General features: G+C 36.0%; 1 protein-coding gene across 2 annotated transcripts in view; it reads left to right on the plus strand.

Annotated features, from left to right (window-relative positions):
• Nucleotides 1–22,344, plus strand: part of LOC306873098 (adhesion G protein-coupled receptor L3-like) — an 80,368-nt gene extending 58,024 nt beyond the window's left edge. The window contains exons 14-23 of one of the 2 annotated variants that reach the window (XM_079422133.1): nucleotides 2,440–2,649; nucleotides 3,004–3,224; nucleotides 6,244–6,310; nucleotides 7,527–7,618; nucleotides 10,810–10,978; nucleotides 14,459–14,587; nucleotides 15,112–15,250; nucleotides 17,434–17,559; nucleotides 19,078–19,095; nucleotides 19,688–22,344. In XM_079422133.1, the coding sequence (XP_079278259.1) occupies nucleotides 2,440–2,649; nucleotides 3,004–3,224; nucleotides 6,244–6,310; nucleotides 7,527–7,618; nucleotides 10,810–10,978; nucleotides 14,459–14,587; nucleotides 15,112–15,250; nucleotides 17,434–17,559; nucleotides 19,078–19,095; nucleotides 19,688–20,607 (2,091 nt within the window). In that variant the 3' untranslated portion in view covers nucleotides 20,608–22,344. The remainder of the gene's footprint in view (nucleotides 1–2,439; nucleotides 2,650–3,003; nucleotides 3,225–6,243; nucleotides 6,311–7,526; nucleotides 7,619–10,809; nucleotides 10,979–14,458; nucleotides 14,588–15,111; nucleotides 15,251–17,433; nucleotides 17,560–19,077; nucleotides 19,096–19,687) is intronic. The other variant, XM_079422134.1, reaches the window with a different exon arrangement.
• Nucleotides 22,345–22,646: the final 302 nt, after the last annotated feature.

Genomic DNA, 22,646 nt, shown 5'->3' on the forward strand with positions numbered 1-22,646 from the left:
ATATTACTAATCAAAAATTACGTTTTGATATATCTACAGTAGGAAATTTACAAAATATCTTCATGGAACATTATCTTTACTTAACATCCTAATGATTTTTGGCATAAAAGAAAAATCTATCATTTTAACCCATACAATATATTTTTGGCTATTGCTACAAATATACCCTAGCGACTTAAGACTGGTTTTGTGGTCCAGGGTCACATTTGTTATTTAGATGACTACAATATGGCAAGAAGAAAAAACACTATATTTCAATATACATTAATGACACAAAATATTAACAGGTCCTTTTAAAAAAAAGAAAAAAAAGGGTACTTACTAGTCAGAACCGTCCTATCATAATAAAAGGCAGAAATTCCAAAAATAAATCTTTAAAAAAATAAATAAGCATGGCATGGTAAGATACTGACTAAATTTAAAGGATGTTTTCATCAAAGAAAAAACTACAACTTTAAAAAATGTCCACTGTAGAAAACAAACTATAGTTTAAAATTAATCATAACGTAATGCGACTGTGGCTTAAATTAACTTAAATTTGTACCTTGTTCTCCAAGTTGGTTCAAAGATGGTCATTATAAGTTGATCCAGTCTAGTAAAGTGATTTCTCAACAAGTTAGCATCTGGTAGGGAAGAAGCTGATCTTGTGGTCTATCTTGATCAGCCTAGTTTGAGTTGGTGTACCACCTTAGATTAAATGGATTCAGAAATGATTGAGAACACTAAGCTGGTGGGCAGTGAATGTCATGTTGAGTTTCATTCATACAAATGTATGTGGCCTCAGCAAGTTGGTAATTAATGTCGGATGAAATGGTGGTCTTTGAATTTAATGCTGTGACTTTCTAGTAGTTCTGTTGAGAATGGAATACTTTACAGCTAACCTGAGATTTACAACCAGACCCAGTATAAAAATTTGAACTGCACTCACTAGCACTGCAATAGGTTACGTCATCCACCACTAAGAGAGACCTCACAGGTCTGCTGAAGCCATTCGGCTCTTCCCTTGAGCTGTAAGACTGTGTAATGTGTGTTATCTCAGTGAGGACACTCACACTCATTGCTCACTCTCTCTCTCTCATCGTGCACACAAACACACACACACACACACATGAAATCAGTAATAAATGGACAAAAACAGACATGGAAAGCCCAAATATAGTGTGAACTAATATGTACATGCATGAACATGTCATGACGTTAATGCTTGTGTGTGCATGTCAGCAGAAGACGGCAAAAATGATTTATGCACAAAACGTAAAGGCGAAAGGTCAAGATATACATAAATGTAAATGTTGTGTGCAGAGGGGAGGATTGACCTTAAACATTCACACACACACACACACACACACACACACACGCACATCGTTTGGACCCACACCCTTGAGGCTGCATTAATGGATGTTGCGTATACGTATGAATGATTAATAAAACCATTTAGTGTGTGTACTTGTGTGTGTGCAGGCTTGACTGCACACATTCACTGAACACTGAGTCTTGTCATAGCCGCAGTGCTCCAAATTTCTCACACTAGCGCTGAAATGAATGGGCCGTTCCCACCCAGACCCAGGCCCACAATCTGTGGCTCCACAGAAATGGAATGCTCATCATTCACAATGTGACACAATATGTACAATTATTATATATGTGCATTCAATTGAGCTGCCAAAAAGTTTACTATCAAAAGATAAACAGCTGTAATGTTTATCTTTTGATAGTAAACTTTTTGTCAGCTCAATGGCAGCTTTTTGGCAGCTCAAAGTGTATTTCTCTACTACTGTAAATGAATGCAAAAAATGTAAAAAAATTTCATCTGGGCCCTCAGTAGAACACATGAATGCATCTTCCTGTCTGAACTCTACCAGTGAGGAACTTCCTTAGTAGGGATGGCCTTTTTAGTTGAAAACATGTTACATTTATCAATTTACACACCAGTGCAACGTGATGCTAGTGATTCTTTTATTTTGAAGAGATAAAATAATAATTAGTTATATATGTGTACACAATCATTCAAAGATTTGGGGTCAGAAAGATTTTTTTTTTTAAAGAAATAAGTACCTTTATTCAGCAAGGATGTAGTATATTGATGTGAAAGTAAAGAAAAAATATATAAAATAATAAAAACATAATCCCTAAAAAAGTATGATTGGTTTCCACAAAAATATTAAAAGGCACAACTGTTTTCAATTGTGATAATAAAACATGTTTTTGAGCATTTCTGAAGGATCATCTGATGCTAAAGACTGCAATAGAAAACTCAAAAAACAGTAGTGTTCTGTATGTGTTACTGTATAGGATTACAAACAGGATTACTCTTTTAGTAAGGCTCCTGCTATTTACATCACACACAAATGAAAAGTTAGTATTTTATACTTCACCTAAAGTAGTAGACATGGACTTTGTCTAACATCCTTCTGTCCTTCGTCTCTCTCTGTTTCTCAGAAAGCGGGCCAGGTGCATGAGCTGCTGTTGGACGTCATAACGTGGGTGGGGATCCTGCTGTCTCTGGTCTGTCTGCTCATCTGCATCTTCACCTTCTGTTTCTTCCGTGGTCTCCAAAGTGACAGGAACACCATCCACAAGAACCTCTGCATTTCCCTCTTTATTGCCGAAACACTCTTTCTCACCGGAATCAACCGTGCAGACCAGCCCGTACGACACACACACACACACACACACACCAGCTCCATACAGAAAGCACCACATATACACACTTGATGGATTTAGATTTATTGCAGAACACACACACTATTAGTCGTTAAGTTGGGCACCTGACTCTTGTTAATTACAGAAATGGAGAGGGTCTTTGACCCCTCGTTAATAACAAAAATCTAATTGTATCCTCAGAGAGAGAGAAAGAGAGTGAGAGAGGAGAATATAAGCAAAGACAAATGGAAAATGACAAAGATAAAATGCTGCAAATCCATCTGGAAATTTCTGAAGTGATAACAGAACAGTAGATAGTTTTAGCACCTTTTGTGCTTAGCGTGTATGTCTTTTTTACAGATCGTCTGTGCGGTGTTTGCGGCTCTGCTGCATTTCTTCTTTTTGGCTGCGTTTACATGGATGTTTCTGGAAGGCGTACAGCTGTATATCATGCTGGTGGAAGTGTTCGAGAGCGAGTACTCGCGCACCAAGTACTTCTATCTCACTGGATACGGAGTGCCTGCTGTTATAGTGGCTGTGTCTGCCGCCGTGGACTATCGCAGCTATGGAACCGAAAGAGTGTATGTATATGGCAGATACAATTGGCAATATAATGCGCTTTTTGTTTTTACATTTCCACCATTATTGCTCAAGAAAGAATAAACGTGCACCATGTGTGGACAGTATGTGCCATTAAACAGCCTTTTCAGCGACATTTTAACAGTGAAACAATTATAAATCACCAACAGCAAAAATGTAAACAGTAACATCAAATAATGTTTAAAAAAATGAACAAAAATGGAAAAACATATACACTGTGTATGTGCATGTATGAAAAAAGGTACAAAACTGTCACCGTAAGATGCAAAAGCTACTTCTTTGTACCATTTTAAGCCTTAAATGGTGCATACTAGTAGCTTATACTGTAGGTACACATCAGTATTATGGTATTAAAAGTACATATTTGTACCGTTTTTTACCTTTTTCTGAGAGTCTCTGTAGTTGCCAGATAGTATGACAGTGTGGTTTTATTGTGTTCACTTGTTTATTCAACAGCTATTACAAATATTTTAGTTTGAAGGGCAACATTAATTAAAAAAATTGAAAAAATGTAATTGAAGAGAGCTTTGATAGACACCTTTTGAGAGAAAACACATTTATGCAATTGGACTTTTGACTCAAAACCTTTTAGTTAAACAGTTTACCCTATAATTAAAAGTACACTTATTTTACATAATTATTCCACACAATGTTTACACAAAATAATCCTCTAGAAAATAAATAAACAACTTAAAAATAAAAATCCACTAGAAATTAAATAAAGGCATTGCTTATTATTATTCATTGAGAGAGCTTTCAGTAGATTTTGGAACTGACATAAGGGGGAGGTAACACTTAAATTGGCCAAGCAGACATACGTATCAGCCAGTTAATCTAGCTGGCCAATGTATTGGTCTATCACTAGTGTGATGTCCAAAATGCATCCATTGGCTTCCAATTTTGCTTGCAAAGACCCAGTTGTCTTCTCACGAGCAATGTTGCTTAACGGTTAAGGAAGATTGTAGGTTCAATCCCAGGATTTAGTGACACAGGAAAAGTGTTACTGAGATCACAGACGTGCTCTATTAGCAGAGTGCCCTTGAGCAAGACACATCACAGCAGACTGCTCAAGGGGGAATGGCTATGCAATTAGTGCCCTGAAAGTCACTTTGGATAAAAACACGACTGCTTTGTGGCAAATGACTTCATGAGCACAAATAACTTGACTCAAATCAATTATTAATTCACTCATTAAAGGGATAGTTGACCAAAAAATAAACACTCTGTCATCATGTACTTACCTTCATGCCATTACAAATTCATATAATAATATTTGAATAATATTTCAACTGTTTTGTCCTTAAAATAAGGGTCAGGGGGGACCAAAACATTAATTTCTTTAGCATCAAATCAACAGAAATCTATAAGTTTATTTAGCAATTACACATTAAATTGATCAAAAGTAACAGTAAAAACATTTACAAATTTACAAAAGGTTGTTCTTTTGAATGTTCTAGTCATCAAAGAATCCTGAAAAGAATGTATCACAACACTGATAATAAGGAGAAATATGTAGAGTAGTGGAGGCTGAAAATTCAGCTTTTCCATCACAGGAATAAATTACATTTTCAAATATATTAAAATAGAAATTATTTTAAACTGTAATACTGTAAACTGTTAATTTTAGAATATGTCTCTTTGTTTACTGTACAGTATGTTTGATCAAATAAATACAGCCTTGGTGAGCACAAGAGACTTTCAAAAACATTGAAAAAAATCTTACCAACCCCAAACTTTACTGTAACAGTACGGTAAGTACACCAAATATGAATAAAATTAAAGACATGCCATCTAAAATCAGACATGTCAACTAAAAACCCGCTTCTCGCTTTGATAGCAATAAGCCACAAAATGACTTGACTTGTGATCAGTGAGTGGAGGAAATCAGAAATCCCTCTAATGCTGTCTACTCCAGCAAAATGTTTTGCAAGTGCCAAGCGCATCAGATCAGGTTGTACTGAAAGTCGCCTGTGCGTTCACGAGTTCTGAAATGGGCAAACTGGTGAAATTGCCCTAATTCATATTCATAAAGAAAAGTGTTCAGCTGGCATCACTGCAGTTAGTGGCCAGACACAGCCATAAGGGATGTTCACTCAGATAAATATTTCAGCAAAAATCATCATTTAAAGATGAGATGCTGAATGTGGCATATGAATAAGTGGTGGTCACTCAACCACAAAGTCTCACCAGACCACAGAATTAGGTCACACTCATTTAAAAACTAGAAATGAATCGAAGGGAGGGAGGGAGGGAGGGAAGGAAGGAGAAGAATACTATTTTACTACATATCCTGTTAACCTGAGCCAACAGTGGAGATCTAAACAAGGGCGTAGGGATCCTTATGCAGGGAAAACGTGGCCGTGCCACTTTTAGAACATTCGTCCCCCCACTTTTTGGCAGATAAGCAGTGCTTTTCATGCCTTAATGTTTCCCCCACACTTTCAAATTTTTTTTACGCCTCCATATAAAGACCGTGGTAGAGAGGAACATAAATTAAGGTGTTGTCATGGCAGATGGTTGGTGAAATCAGTGCCAGGCTGGTAAGAGCAAAAATATAGCACAAAGAGCATGTCTGCGTGGCCTAATCCCAGCGCACATGAATTGAAATTCCTAAAATATTTATAATCCTATTTGGTTTCTGCATTCTCTAGCATATGGTATCTGTTCTTTAAAGAGGGAGCATGTCTGACTGGTGTTGGTGGTCTGGAACACACACACATATACACACACTCTAACAGTGATGCTTCCACTCCTGCTGGGCTGTAGAGGTGATTTCAGTATAGCAGAGATGAAGATTTTAATAATTCAGCTCTGGGTTGTCAGTCACCCCTTGAGGTTCCAAATGTTCCTTGGCCAATGAGCCCTTTCTGAATGCAATGATCAACCAAACACCAGAACATAACATGAACATTCCTTCCTGGAACTTGAACTTGGTTTGATCTTAATTTGAGAGGGTTGGAGATCAGTTTCATTTGAAAATCTCTCTCTTGCTCTCTGTAGGTGCTGGCTAAGGTTGGATACTTACTTTATCTGGAGTTTCATTGGGCCTGCTACTCTCATCATCATGGTGAGTTTAACACACACAAACACACACACACTGGGGATTTAGAGAATGATAGAGCAAAGCCAATTCCACACTGGCTCACACACACCCACACGGGGGGTTCAGATAATGGTCTGTCGAGGGCATTTTCCCAATTACGGGAAAGTCACAGTCACCCCACCAGACAAGCTGAGCAGCCCCATTGCTAAATATAGAGAAAGAGGAAGCATGTGTGTGTGTGGAAGCTGGGTTTGCTTTATCTTGATTGCTTATTATATATATATTTCAGAATTTTTAGCATTGTTCTCATTTGGGATGTACTGAAATTTTGTGAGAAAATAGGCTGAAATCTCAGCCAAAACACTGCTTTAAGAACAAGTCAGACAACCTTTTTTTTTAAGATTTATTTTTGGTGGGTTTTTTTTACTTTATTAGTATAGGACAGTGTAGAAGTGACAGGTAATGTGTGACATAATCCAAACACCATTATACCATTATATAAAAAAAAAAAAATTAAAACAAAAAAAATGTGTGTGTGTGTGTATATGTATAAATAGATAGATAGATAGATAGATAGATAGATAGATAGATAGATAGATAGATAGATAGATAGATAGATAGATAGATAGATAGATAGATAGATAGATAGATAGATAGATAGATAGATAGATAGATATTAACCCACATATCTTATGTAATATGCTGTAGGGTAAAGAAGTGCTTGTATCGAAGAAAGAAAATCAGTTTGGGAGTTATAGTGATTTTCTCTTGCACAATAATGTGTGCAAAATCTCTTTGGAATAGGCAATATCACATTTATCAACAGTGACAGATGCATACATGCTGTTATCAATTTATTTAATTATTAGTTTTTTTCCCCCCAAACAAAGGCTTGTTTAATTATTTTAATTATTTAATTTAAAATGAGCATTTTCAGATTCATTGGCTCCATAATTTTCCGTTTTGGCCAAGAATGTTCATTTTGGTGCATCACTAGTTCCGATGATAAAATTGTGATTTTCAGGCTTAGGAAAGCATGGAGAAGGGTGAATCCTCCATTGAGTTATTCTGCATTATTTTATTCATTTAAATCTGTTCATTCCAAAGATACATTTCTGATATACAAGTGAGAATATGCTCAGTAAGGATTTCATAAATCACAAATGAATGACAAGGTCCTCTTTTATCGTTTTAAATAGTTATTGCATTTGTATCATGCATTTATGGTTTTGTGTTGCAGCTAAATGTTATTTTCCTGGGCATTGCACTATATAAGATGTTTCACCACACAGCGATTCTCAAGCCTGACTCCGGTTGCCTGGACAACATCAAGTAAGGCATTTATTCTGTGTTTCAATGTGTGTGTACTATATTGCTTTTCTTGCTCACACTGCGACTGTCTTTATTTTCACTAAACACGCAATTGTCCTTTAATTCCGTTCCTTAGAGGTGTTTAAACCAGAAGAATGTTCTACTGCCTATCTAAAGTTAGATGAAGTTTAAAGTGTCTTTTATCTGTCATTATTTCCTTAATGTTTAAGTTCTCATGGGACCGAATCAGTAATGATAAAAAAAAAAAAAACTTCACATAAACTGCATTCCCTGCGCTATTTATTCAAATTTAGTCAGCATCATCTTTAAGAGCTAGGACACTTGGGGCAGGCATATCAGGGTGTACTGATACACAGCCAGTAATGTGGGGGATCAGAAAGTGTGCAAAGCACAGTGTGTAGCATGTCTCATCTATACACTACAGCCCACTGGCAGACAGTACATACTGAATCTAGGTTAGTTAGCATATTTCAGTAATTGATTATTCTTTTTGTTGTTCAGAACACAGGCAGAGGAGTCACTGTTTAAAACTGTGACCCAAATGCGGAAATTCTACATAAATATTCATGTTATACAACTGTTACAGTACTCTTATTTGATTGGACAAGTGGCATTCCAGAAACACTGATATGTAGTACAACAGCAGTGGGACTTTCCAAACAGGGATTTTCAGGTTACATCGTTGCATTATTTTAATGATTCAAAACACTGATTCATTTTGAGTGAGTCATTGAATCATTTACTCAACCAAATTAGTAAAAAGCACTGGTTAATTCAAGAATGTCTGAGTGTTATATTTTAGTATGATTCATATACTATTATGGTACTGATTTTATTTAACTATTTATTTTGAATTGGCTTTTATTTTTATTTGTTAGTTTTGATTTGATTTGATTTATTAAATTTTTTATTTTAGTTTTAGTTAACAGAAACATAATGAGTACTGCGCACAGCCATGCAACGGATGATTCTGTTTCAGATTCTTTGGAACTTTTTTCATGGGAGAACAAAGTTGCTAAATATTAACTTCTACAGTTAACAGTTAAAAAAAAGTTCACCATGTTTACAAGTTTGTAAAACTTTATTATAAACAGCTATAGTACCACAAAACGTTTTTTGATATTTTAGCCACACTTAAAAATGTACAAATGTCAGTATATTAAATGATAAAAACCTGTTCTGTGCCAATGTCATTTAAACACCTCTAATAACAATTAAATGTTAATGTGCAACTACATATTTCCATTCAAAGTTTGAGGTCAGTAAGATTTTTTTATTGTTTTTGAAAGAAGCCTCATCAATAAAGAAAGAATGTTCACCAAGGCTGCTTATATTTGATCAAAAACGGTGAAAACCATAATATTGTGAAAAGTTATTACAATTTAAAATAACAGTTTTGTGGTGCATTTCTGTGATGCATTTTTTTCAGGGTTTTGATGAATAAAAAAGTTTTAAAAAATGAATTTATTTGAAATTGAAATATTTTGTAACAGTGTAAATGTCCTTACTGTCACTTTTGAGCAATTTAATTTGTCCTTGCTGGATAAAAGTACACATTTCTTTCAGATAATAACAAAAATCTTACTGATCTCAAAGTTTGAATGGTGGTGTGTGTGTGTGTGTGTGTCTCTCTTTATATATATTTGTATATTTTTCCATACAGTGGGATAAACTCAGGTTTTGGTGTCTATGGCAACTGTGCACTCTCATATACCTAACAGAAGAGCTTTTCTTCTCAGTATACAATACATAGCTATTGGCTCTATTATCTAACCCTAACCTTAGTACTATTAGTCTCTTTGTCACCAAATCAGTAACAGAAAAAAAGACTTTTTAATGAGCTGAGAGAAATGCCTCTGCTAGCACAGGATACAAGATGGCCGATTTAATAAAGTAAAAGTTAAGTTAGAAAGTCTGGCCCAGTCAAAAATGTAGCCTCAGCACAAAATTCCATCCAAAGTTCTGAAACTGCCGTGCATAGAATAGATTATCAAGGCTATTGGCTACTGAGAGCTTAACCCTACCCACCACCGCAGCTCTCACTTTGTCATAAGGTGCAAGGGCTCCTAAATGTACTGGCAGTCTGGCTGTTGTTTTTTTCATCTTATACCATCACATTCAATCCCGCAATATGTACATTTGTGTCGACTGAGAAAATTCAACCATATTTCACCATCCTCATCATCATCATAAGTAGAGGTTTTCATTTTATTTGTTTGTGTTTTCCATCTCTTGAGTTTGTTTTGTTTTATTTATGATGTTTATGAATCATTCATCAACCTCATCTCTCTTTTTTTCTTTGTTGTTTCCTTTTCCATCCTTTTTTCTGTTTTACATTTCAGCATTCTGTTGAGGCATGGCTTGTTATGGATAGTCACTGGTAAGGGTCTCCGGCCAATCAGAGTGCCAGTTCTGTGAATCACGCATTCTGATTGGAGTGTTTAGCTGTGTAGTACCTCCACTGTTTGATTGATTCTCTTTTGAATGTTAAAATGATTTAAGTGATTCATCAATTCTCCAATGTGGCTCTTTGAAATGAACAATGTAATTATAATTCTTCATGAGTGCGTGTTCTCTTTCTGCATCAGTCCCGAGTTGGTTTAAAATCAATATTTCTGTCTGTCTGTCAGTCTTTCCGTCTTGATCCACCATTATTTATTTAATATTATTGTCTCCGATGGAAACAATAATTCATATTTACTGTCTCTCTGCATATCATCTCAAAAGCTTATCCCTGTCTGTCTGTACGTCTGTCTCTCGCTTTCTCTGTCTCATACTTTCTAATGATCTTGTTTCAGTGCCAAACATTAGCCTGTCACATTAGCGCAGTTTACAGTATAAATGGGTTGCAAGCTTATTATCTGTGTGTGTGAGTCTAAGTGTGTGTGTGTGTGTGTGTGAATGACCCCAAAGACATAATGACATCACTAAATGAGTGTGAGTCTCAGTGCTAAGTACAGACTAGTAGACATTATGGCTGGAGCCAGCTTGACATTTGACTGCTTTAGAATAAAGCCTTTCTCTGAGACAGTTTATAATCTGATCCTACTATTGTCAAACTGAGGAAACAGATACAGTCCAATAAAATAACATAATAATTTAACATACTTGGATAATATTAACTAGCTGTGAGTGAGAGTTATGCACTTGATCTGTTTATTTATCTTTATCTCTCTCGCTCTCTCTCTTAGGTCCTGGGTTATAGGTGCCATAGCTCTGCTTTGTCTGCTGGGGTTGACCTGGGCATTTGGGCTGATGTATATCAATGAGAGTACAGTCATCATGGCCTACCTCTTCACCATCTTTAACTCGCTGCAGGGAATGTTCATCTTCATATTTCACTGCATCCTGCAGAAGAAGGTGACACACACAAACGCAAATTCACATAAGGGTGATTTTTCAATTAGTGGCACTTTTGACTACTTGAGAGTTTGAAAAATTGCACTTTTTCAAGCTGTTTCAAATGCATTTATCACATTAGATCATGGCCTTGATCAAGCTGGGATTTATCGAGTGGGTTTTTTATATTGTGTGTGTGATGCTAATGCAATTTTTCAGTTTTTAGAGAAAAACAAGTTTGCTAGCAAAAGAAAAACAAATATTAAAAATGATTTTACATAAAGAATCCTGAAAAAAACTTACCTAATCAGCATATTAGTATGATTTCTAAAGGATCATGTGGCACTGAAGACTGGAATAATGGCTGCTGAAAATTTAGCTTTGTCATCACAGGAATAAATTACATTTTTAAATATATTAAAATAGAAACTCTTATTTTAAATTATAGTAATATTTCACAATATGACTTTTTTTATTTATTTTATTTTAATTTTATATCTTTAATTAAATAAATGTAGCCTTGGTGTGCACAAGAATCTTATTCATTAACCCCCCCCCCCCCCATATGTTTTTTTATAAACATAGAATAAATATAATTTTTATTATAATTTAATCTTAAAAATTACAGCCATCATGAAAATCAAATACATTTGAATCTGTCCTCTAAAGCTAGAACGATTGTTTTTAAAATCATCCTAGCTGACAGAAAAAAATTCCCCTTATTTGAAGAATGTTCCATGTATATTATGTAAACATCTGCAGTATTGCAATCACGTGCACATGCGCATACTGAGGCTCAATTGACCTCTTTCCTGGGCATTTTACTAAGGGTTTACTGGCCTCTCATTAGTAATGATCTCATTAATCAACTCTTGTGTCACATGCATGCTCAATTAGAGACCCTCAGCTCATCAGATTTATTTAGCTCATGATAGATTTTAAACCTTTTAATTATCTGATGGCCGACCAGTGGATTGCTTCCAGAGTCATTTAGCATGAAAATGCTCATATCCACATTACACTGGTGCATTTTAGCTGTAGAGGGAACAGATATTGATTCAAGAAAAATAATATGTGTATGTGCGAATATTTCTATGTATTGACGGACGGAAAGATTGGACTGTTGTGGAATTTATGTATTCTGCTAACCAATCTTTCACATTAAATAGATGTGCGTGCTGGCAACTTCTAAGCCTAAAGTGGATGATTTCAGAGATTTTTGGCTAATCTACCCATCTACCTAATGGATCTGAACACAATATATATGTATTCTCTCAAAGACCCACAAGAAACTGTTTTTACAAGACGAGGGACTAATCTAGGCTTATTTGGGTTTTGTGGAGACAAGAGCTCTAAGTTCTGTTTTGTTGAGGTCTTTGAGGAGTTGGGTGTGCAGTCATCCATAGAGACGGAGGAATAAAACCGCTGGATTTCATTTGGCCGATCTTTGAGAGTTTTCTTTCAACAGCTGCGCAAACAATAACATAGCGTCCATGTTAAAAACATTAAAAAGCAATTATAGCTGTATTATTGCTGATACAACAGGGGATTTTGTACTGATATTGGTCATTATTGTTATTATGTCTAGATTTTTGGATGGAGAAATACAAGTTTTGGTCCTTGTTGTTTGAGAATTAAGGTAAAGGGCGTGATGTTGAATGTATGTGTGTTTTTCCTAATTAAGATTACAGCGTTAGGAAGGTCGTCCAGCATGCTAACTATTGAAGTCATGTAAATGATATGAGGGTTCCTGCCATGCACACGATAGTTCACTTTGCCATTCACAAGCGCTGACACACACACACACACACACACACCCATTACACACAGATGTGCTTGCACAGACACACTGTAACCTGCAGGAACTAAGATGAACCCAGGAAACTCTTTAACACTAGGATACAAGGAATGACCAATCGATTAAAAAATATAATCTAATTACAAGAAATGCTGACTAATTAATCAAATCACAATTAATCACATACTTCAATATTTGAAATCGCCCAAATGAAGGCTTAATGTAACTATCAAGTAGAAAATAACTTAATTCCTTAAAGCTTTAAAATAGGTTAGTGTGCACGTCTTAATCTTTATTTTTAGTAGTGTTTTTAAATAATTATAAGATAGATAGATACAAATCTAATTTATTATTCATTCATAAATATCATTAGGTTTTGCCAAGTCATACCACAATACATTTTACAACCTGAACTAACCACAAAAAATATTAAAAGGAATTTGATTTCAGAAATTGAAAACATGCGTATCATAGAAGAGGTGTTATTATATGAATGAATTGTATATGTACTTTTGAATAAATTAATAGATTTAAAATTTGTTCAGTTTGTCTTAGCTGTTTAATCGTTTTGTCTTCATAAAAATATTTTCGCAAGAACATTGCTGTAAATAAAAGCAGTCGAATGTGAATGTTTACACACACACACAATATACAGCTGTGCTCATAAATTTACATGCCCCTTGCGCAATATGCAAAATGTTAATCATTTTAACAAAATAAGGGGGATCATGAAAATTGCATGTTGTTTATTTAATACTGTCCTGAATAGACTATTTCACATAACAGATGTTTATATATTCTCCACAAGACAAAATAATAACTGAATTTATAAAAATGACCCCGTTCAACAGTTTGCATACCCTTGAATCTTAATACCATGTGTCATTTCCTGGATGATCCACGACTGTCTTTCTGTTTTGGGATAGTTGTTCATGAGTCCCTTGTTGGTCCTGCTGTTCTTCAGAAAAAACCTCCAGCTCCTTCACATTCTTTGGTTTTCCAGCATTTTCTGCATATTTGAACCCTTTCCAGCAGTGACTGTGTGATTTTGAGACTCATACACAGCTATTACAAAAAGGTGGAAACATTTACTGATGCTCAAGAAGGCAACACAATGCATTAAGAGCCAGAGGGTGAAAACTTTTGAACAGGATTTTTTCTTATTTTGTTTAAAGATCATAATTTTTCCATTTGGTACTGCACTTAAGAACATTCATTCATTCATTCACATTTATGCATTTAGCAGACGCTTTTATCCAAAGCGACTTACATTGCATTCAAGTTACAGTTTTTACATTTGATCAGCTCTTAAGAAGCTACGTAAATACTTAAATGTTTCCCAGAAGACAAAACAAGTACAATTTACCCTGATCATCTAATTCAAAATGTTTACACCACCCAACTCTTAATGCATTGTGTTGCCTTCTTGAACATCAGTAAATGTTTTCACTTTATAACTATAATAGTTATGTATGAGTCCCTCAATTGTCCTCCATGTGTAAAGATGGATCTCAAAATCATACAGTCACTGTTGGAAAGGGTTCAAATATGCAGAAAATTCTGGAAAACTACCCCCCCCCCCCCCCCAAATAAAAATAAAAATAAAAAACCCACAAAAAAACAAAAGACAAAACAGAAAAACTACCCAGGTTTACCAAACTGTATGTGTGTATGTGTGTATGTGTGTGTGTGTGTCTTTGCAGGTGCGTAAGGAATATGGCCGATGTCTCCGCACACACTGCTGCAGCGGGAAGAGTGTGGAGTCAACCATCTCCACTTCAACAAAGACCAGTACAGCCCGCACACCTGGACGCTATTCCACCAACTCACAGGTAACACACACACACACCTGCAGGGGATCCTCCAAAAACCATCTCAAGTGATTTGTATAGGCCAGTGACTGGTGAAGCTGTCAATGGTCAATGCAGTCATCAGCTTGTTATTTCTTTGCACAGAAAGCACTTTAGCTCTGGCGTTTTCTTATTCATGGATGAATACAGTCCCACATGACCCAGTTTCCCATTCAACCTTATTTTAAATGGTGCACTCAGCATTCTGCTCACCTCGCTATTTGTGATTATAATCAGAAAGGTTTTCAATGCTGTATTCCAATTAGCCATTAGCCATAGTACAGTGCCGATAACTGTAGACAAAAAAATAAAAAAATAAAACAACCTCACTGATCGAATGGCTGTATTATGTGTGATATAAGATACTAGATACTAGATATAAAATAAGTTATCTGCATTAGACCACCATTGACGCGTAATACAATTTCTTTGTTTGCTTTGTTTGGACGTTGCTTTCCATTCGATAAGAAACTGAACATCGACCCCCTCTCTTTCTCTGTTGTCAGAGTCGTATTCGTAGGATGTGGAATGACACTGTCAGGAAGCAGTCAGAGTCATCTTTCATCACCGCTGATATGAACAGCTCAGCGACTCTCAACAGAGGTAAAGCCAAACACACACACACAAACACAAACATGCACCCATGTGTACACATGTACACAGTATTCATACACATACATATTGACAGAAACTGTACATATACACACACTCAAAACAGGTTGTTTGGATCTGAAAAGTGGAACAGAAACCAGTGGTCGTTTTACTCCTATAGGTTAATTATGAGCAATGAGATTAGCAATACACAGAAAAATAATATGCCCTAAAAATGTTTCTTCAACTATGGGCACTTATTTGTTGCTTGGATAATATTTTAGCATTTTAACACTTTAAGTTTAACCATATTTCAGCAGTTTTATTTATATATGAAGGTTTTTTCCTGGCCTTCATCATTTATTTTTGTTTCTTAAATGCCTTACACGTATAAAGTATAAAAATTAAAGTCTAAAAGTATACGTTTACGAAGTATAAAACTTTATTATTTTACCCTTGTCCTTAAGGCAGACTTTTAATCTTAATTAATTAGTATTTTAAAAGTCATCTCATTTTAAAAACTATGAAAATCTAAGTAAAGAATTGCATGAAGATAAACCATTTCAATATTCATTTTATGTGACAGCTTTTCCTTCATATCATAACCAATATTTTTACTACTACAGTTTTTTTCAACTGCTTACACACAAAATCTTTACTTGTCACACAATTTCTGAAAACTGACACTCAAACACCAGAAGCACACACCAAATCTGCAAAACCATACACTAATTCTCGGGCTCAGTTTTCAATTTCATAAAACACTTTTTGCAAAACACAACACACAATTCTCTGTGTATCACAAAAATCGAACAGGAATTAATATTATGGCAAAGGTGTTTGAAAATATTTGCTTTTGAGATGTGTTTGTGATATTTTGAATGCAGTTAAAATTGGAAGTGATTTAAGGCATTTTGTATTTTGTGTGTGCAATTCTTGGATTTGTGTGTAAAGTTTTGAAAAAATGAGGCAGAGTTTTGAAAATGTGTGTAAGCAGTTGAAAAATAAAAGTGCACTGTGCACTAGTGCACTAGTTTACCAAGGATACAAAATTCTCATTGAAGATCATGCTTAAATGTGACATGTAAAGAAAACAAAAATGAAAAGGTGAATATAAATAGAATACTTCTAGTGTGTGTGTCATTTCCAATCAAGTTGTAATTTTGTTGTTTTGAAAAAAAAAAAAAAATTGTGTGTGTGTTTAGGATATATAAAATCAGGATATATCAAAAGAAACGAGTTGGTTGGTTTATTCCAAAATGGTTGCAAATGTCTTTTCCATCACAGTTAGATACACCATACAATGCTGATTGTTAGTTATCGTTAGAAGACAAATGACAAACTAGCAAGTGTTGGTAACACTTTATTTTACGGTTACACCTATTAGTTGCTTATTAGCTAGCATATTACTAGAATATTAGCCATGTATTAGCACATATGAATGCCTTATTCTACATCCCTAATCCTACCCAATACCTAAACTTAACAACTACCTTACTAACTATTAATAAGCAGCAAATTAAGAATTTATTGAGGGAAAAGTCGTAGTTAATAGTTAACAAGTGTTACAAAGTGTACCTAAGTGTTTTATCAGTGTTCCCAAGGCCAAAAGTGCTCATAGATAAAGAATCATTTGAGTGTGTTTGTTTAATGAGAGAAAGAGAAAAAAACCTGAAGAAAAATCTTGGAACACAACAGGAAAGCCCTCTAACTTTCTGACCCTGAAGACCCAAATGGATCAGACATCTGTCTATGTGCTCATGTTCTGCTCATTCTCAAACACTGCCTGCCTCTGTTATGTCCAAACGCTAATACGATTTGCTCCTCCGAGCTCATTTGTCTTCTCTGTCCTGTGTAAACAAGAATGTGAGATTTTAAAAGTCTTCCAGCGACATAAGAGCTGAAACTACGGAAAAACGCTCCCAATCAAGTCACACTGGCAGGACAAAATGTCAAACATCAACAGCTGTCCAACATAAACATCATCTATGCTAAGTTCTGCACTGATGTTACTCTCCACATGGGAGGTTTTACATTCCTGTCCCCTCGAACTAACATGTTTAAAGCTGTTTAAACACAAGTTTACTGATTCCTTGTCTGCATCATTCTAACTGTTTATTGTACATCTTTTTCTGTCTCTTTTTGTTGCTCCTTCCTTCTGTCTTATCTCAACTTCCTGCCTCCATATCTGTCTCTCTTCCTTTCTCTCTTTCTGCCTCTGTTTGTGGGTGTTGTAGGTACCATGGCTAACCATCTCATCTCCAATGCTTTGTTACGTCCTCATGGCACTAATCCTTATAACACACTACTGGGAGAGTCTGCTGTGTACAATAACCCTACTGCCAACATGTTCAACACGCAAGGTTTGCCTCTCACATACACATTTACAAACTTAAGCACTTTTTGGATGGTAATTGTCTCTCAGGGTGACAAACTGTTTTACATTTTTACATGACGTTTTAAAATTTACATGACAAGGAGATGTGAGGCAAAATATTCACACTGTATTTCCATACAATGAAAGTGAATCAGCACAGACACTGTCAAGCTAAAATTTTGCTAAAGTTTGTCTTTTGTTTATATGACTGCTATAAGATTTTTGTATTGTTTTTATTATTAATAAATAATTTAGATTTATATACATTTTTATGAATATCAATTTTATATAAATGTATATTTAATTAAATATCTTACACACAAACATATGGTGTATTTCCAGAAACATAAATTAGAGTAATCAGGGTTCAGGAATGCCACCTATACAAATGTATTTAATTTACATTTAATTTGAATATATTTCATAAAATAAATAAAAAGATTTAATACTTTTATTTAAAAAAATTATTTAATTAGCTATAATACTGTAATTTACTCCAAATTTTTAATTTATTCATTATTTATTTATAAAGCTGTCAGAAAACAATATGGTGGTGGTCGTGGTAATTTTACTGTATAAGAAAATATAATATATATATATATATATATATATATATATATATATATATATATTATAATAAATATATATATATTCTATTCTGTGTTCTATTTCTTTGAATTGCAAATTAGCACATTTCCAGTTCAACTTCCAGTTCAATTACTTTCAAATTCTGCTTAATTAATTTAAAGGGACCCAAATAATAAAATTCTGAATTTTGTCTAACACAGATTTACCAGAAAAAGAAATAATATAAAGTGTTCGCTCACCATGGTGTGTGAAATTCAAAATTTTTTATAATAATACTAAAATACAAAAAAAGTTGGTTTATGTCATATAGTGATTATATATGTATATTTTAAACATTAATTATTATATTATCTCATGTTTTTTTATATACATATATACATACTAATAGGTAATTCATATTGTAAAAATGTAGGCCTATTAAAAGGAAAAAAAACTAGATAGCGGTAAATTTCTTTCATATCCATTCTGTTTTAATTCAACTTCCTTAAATTCAAATTTGAAAGACTATTCTGCATCTTGTTCTTTACCTTGGGAAATGTAAAATGCATTAACATTCCTAATGGTACTCATACACGCGCACGATAATCCAGAGTTAGCATTGATATCCTACATACATACTTCCTGTGTCTGTTTAATGAGCTTGTTTATATTGTTTCTATGTCCATCTGTTCTGTTTAATAATTTGGTGGTACTGTATAAGAACATTTCAGCCTAGCATCTGTCCTAAACTCAGCAGGTTAGCATTCAGTCACTAATGCCCGTCACTGTCTGAGCTGAATATAATACTTCTTTCTCTCTCTCTCTGTGGACATGTTCCATAAGCATTTATGTATGTAATCATTCTCTCTCTCTCTCTCTCTCTCTCTCTCTCTCGCTCTCTCGCTCTCTCGCTCTCTCCTTTCATGCGGGTCTGCAGCCTCCTACAGAGATTCAAGTATGATTCATTTAATTTCACAACAGCTCCACATTTATAATGTATTCTCCTCTGCTTCTCTTTTCTTTAATCTTCTTCTCTTCCTCATCCTTCCCGTTCCCTCCTCTTCTCCCTCCTCCTGTTAAATCCGCATCCCTCCTATATTCATCTGTTTCTTATTTGATAAAAGTTAATATCCTATTTGATATCATCTTTCATGATGCATACATGAACCTATTCATATTACCATCAATCATAAATACTCTCTATATAAGATTTTTTGGTCACACTTTACTTTAAGGTTCAATTCTCGCTATTAACAAACCTATGACTTTTGCCTCAATAAACGCCTAATTTGTTGCTTATTAATAGTTAGTAATGTAGCTGTTAATTTAAGTATTGGGTAGGATTAGGGATGTAGAGTATGTTCATGCAAAATATGTGTTTTATAAGTACTAATAAACAGCCAATATGTGAATAATAGGCATGCTAATAAGCAACTAGTTAATAGTGAGAATTGGTCCCTGGACTAAAGTGTTACCAATATTTTTTGTGTGCGTGCATGTACCAAAATGTTGTAAAAGAGGTTCTGTTGTCATTTCCTCTGTTTCAGAAGGTATTCTCAACAATGCACGGGACTCCAGTGTTATGGATACGCTGCCGCTCAACGGTAATCATGGCAACAGCTATGGTGTGGCAGCAGGTGATTACCTTACCTACAGTTCTCGCGGCAGCGAGCCGCCAACTACGCTTGAGAAGAAGATCCTGAAGGAGCTGACGGCAAACTACGCTCCGTCGTACCTCAACACCCAGGAGCGACAGGGAAAAGCCCACCAGGGCACCTTGACCAATAAACTCAACAACCACCTGGCCAACGGAGGGGTCGCGGGGTCATCGTCCATTGCCAAAGACGAAGTCATGGTGCTCGACAACCCCGGAGCATTTCACCGACACGACGACGGGGGTGGGTTAAGTCTGGAGCTCATTAGGGAGGAGTCACAAGCACCGCTCCTCCCACCGAGACCGCCCCCTCATGAAAACCACGCTCCCTTGCACACATTTTCAGCCCACAGGCGCCTGCCGCAGGAGAACAGCGAGAGCTTCTTCCCGCTGCTCCCCAACGACACGCACACACACTCCTCGCACACACACACTCCCCGCGCACACACGCACTCTCCCCTCAGAGACTCGCTCTATACCAGCATGCCCACGCTCACTGACCTCCCGCATGGCACTGACGACCTCATCAACGGTCTACATGACGACGAAGACGATGATGAGGATGATGACGGCGAGGAGGAAGAGGGCAGCGAACTGCACCTGGCCAACGGCAAAGGGGTCGTAATGGAGGCAGACGATGTATACTACAAAAGCATGCCGAACCTGGGCTCCAGGAACCACATACAGGAACTAGAGAGCTATTACCAGATGGGACGCGGAGGCAGTGACGGGTTCATCGCCCCACCTGAGAAAGAAGACTCGTCGCCTGAAGAACAGCCACCAGACCCCTCACAGTTGGTCACCAGCCTATAGACACAATGCACAAGGCATGGGATACACTACCTACTGCACTGATAGAGAGACTGATTCCAGATAGCCCCCCGATTCCAGTACATACGAGTATCCTGTCACCAAAATCCTGCTCCAGTTAGAACCAGTAACCAGAAACTAGTAACCATTCCTATGCTAGAACAAGGACTACCGCGTGTAGGCAGGTCTTGTGGACTTTTTTCTCCTCAATCTCCTAGGAAGTCAATCTGCTGAGTAAAACTGTTACTCAGCAGGACAACTTTTGCTCCCTGGATCATTTGCATAGATCTCATTCATCCGATGGCTGTCTGATTCTCCTCAAAACTCACCACGGATTATGGAACAGACTGCGAAAAACTAGCTGCCATTTTAGATGACCGTGTATGATAATGAGACTTTGAACTCTTCTGTCGTACTGAACTGTATTACCCACAACTCTCTAGAAGACTTCTCTATGATTCTCTGCTGCACACATTCCTTCTCGTTTAGCACCGTTTCTGAGCGTGAAATCACAAAAGGCGCATCTATTCTTGAAGACTGAGGACGCATCTTGTTTTCTTACATTTATTTTTCAGTAATAATCTCAGTTATGGGAAAGGTAATCTTCACTAATTACAAAGAAATGGAACTGTTTTCCATGTAAAATGTACAGATTCCCGATATTGCATATGATCGTATGCGTTTCATGTTTTTTGACATATTTTGCCCCTTGTATGTGTTTTTGTAGACTAGACCAATCCTGCAATGCTGTGCTGGTCCTCCAAAATACTATCCCTGATAACGCACAAACACACGCTCACCTGTCTACATACACACTCTAGTTCGGAAGGATGACTGTGGCCTCCTCCTTTTTTTTTCCAAATGCAACACTTTGTCATTCTAATTCTCACTGTGTCGATGATAACCAAGAGACTCTGGGGAAATGACTATTGTGTGATTGACAGCTATTGAAGATGGGATCCCAAGGATGCTGGAGTGTTGTCATGTCATGAGTTCTAGAACGTTTACCCTTCAACACGCCATTTTTTTATGTGTAAGAGCAGAAATCGTACTTTGGATGCAGGTTGAAGAATTCCAGCTTATTGAAATTCCAGTTACACGTGTTGACACAGCTAAAATTGTTCTCAGGCTAAAAGATGGTCTATTATTGTGACGATTTCACATATCGAGTTGTGTTTTAAGAGCTTAATCAAGAAGAGTAAGAAAGGCTAGCGGAACAGGTCCAATAAAAGTGTGAACTGGGGAAATCATGATTACGAATCGTGTGGAGCAAGTGTAAACATAAAATAAAAGAGTAAAAGAGCAGACTAGAAGGACAGGACTTTAATGGAGTGGTTTGGAAGATGGAAACAACCTTGTAAAGGTCGGTTTCTGAAACTACTGTTTACTTGTTCTCAAACTGAGACTCCCTGTAGCTTGCACATATCCCTTGTTAACCCACCCTGAGAAAATTGACTGCATATTTATTCCTGTGATTCAGTCTTGTTTTTTTTTTTTTGTTAGTTTTTTCAACAGATCAGAAATGTAGGATCCTAGAGAGCATCGGAAAAAGAATCGGATCGATACTGAGACCTTTTTTATTGTTATTATCATCAATATTATTATTATTACAATATCAATGAAATTATTATTTATTCTTTTCATATGCATTCTAAACTGAATGAACTCATAACTAATATTTGTTGTAACAGTGAAAGTTGTTTGCCAACAAATAAAATGACTGAATTAATATTTACAATATTTCACAAGGGAGAGGTGTGAGTTTCTGCTTATTTTTTTTTTTGCTTTTTAATTGGATTGTAGAGCGACACTTTCAACAAGACGAGGAATGGTCATGACTCCTCTGGGCAGTTTTCAGGGAAGGATTGTCATGGAGTAAATTGTTCTGTGGAATGTGATTCTCTGTTGAAAATACTTTTGGACTAGACTTAATCTCTGTCTGCGAAACCAGCCGTCAGTCGTTCTATACTGACCCAGTTTCGGTACCAGCACCAATCAAACGAGCATGGTACCAATTAATTATGCACATCTGAGAGGAGCGC

Source organism: Barbus barbus (genome assembly GCF_936440315.1).
Source record: "Barbus barbus genome assembly, chromosome: 7".
In the NCBI taxonomy this organism is placed as follows: Eukaryota; Metazoa; Chordata; class Actinopteri; order Cypriniformes; family Cyprinidae; genus Barbus; species Barbus barbus.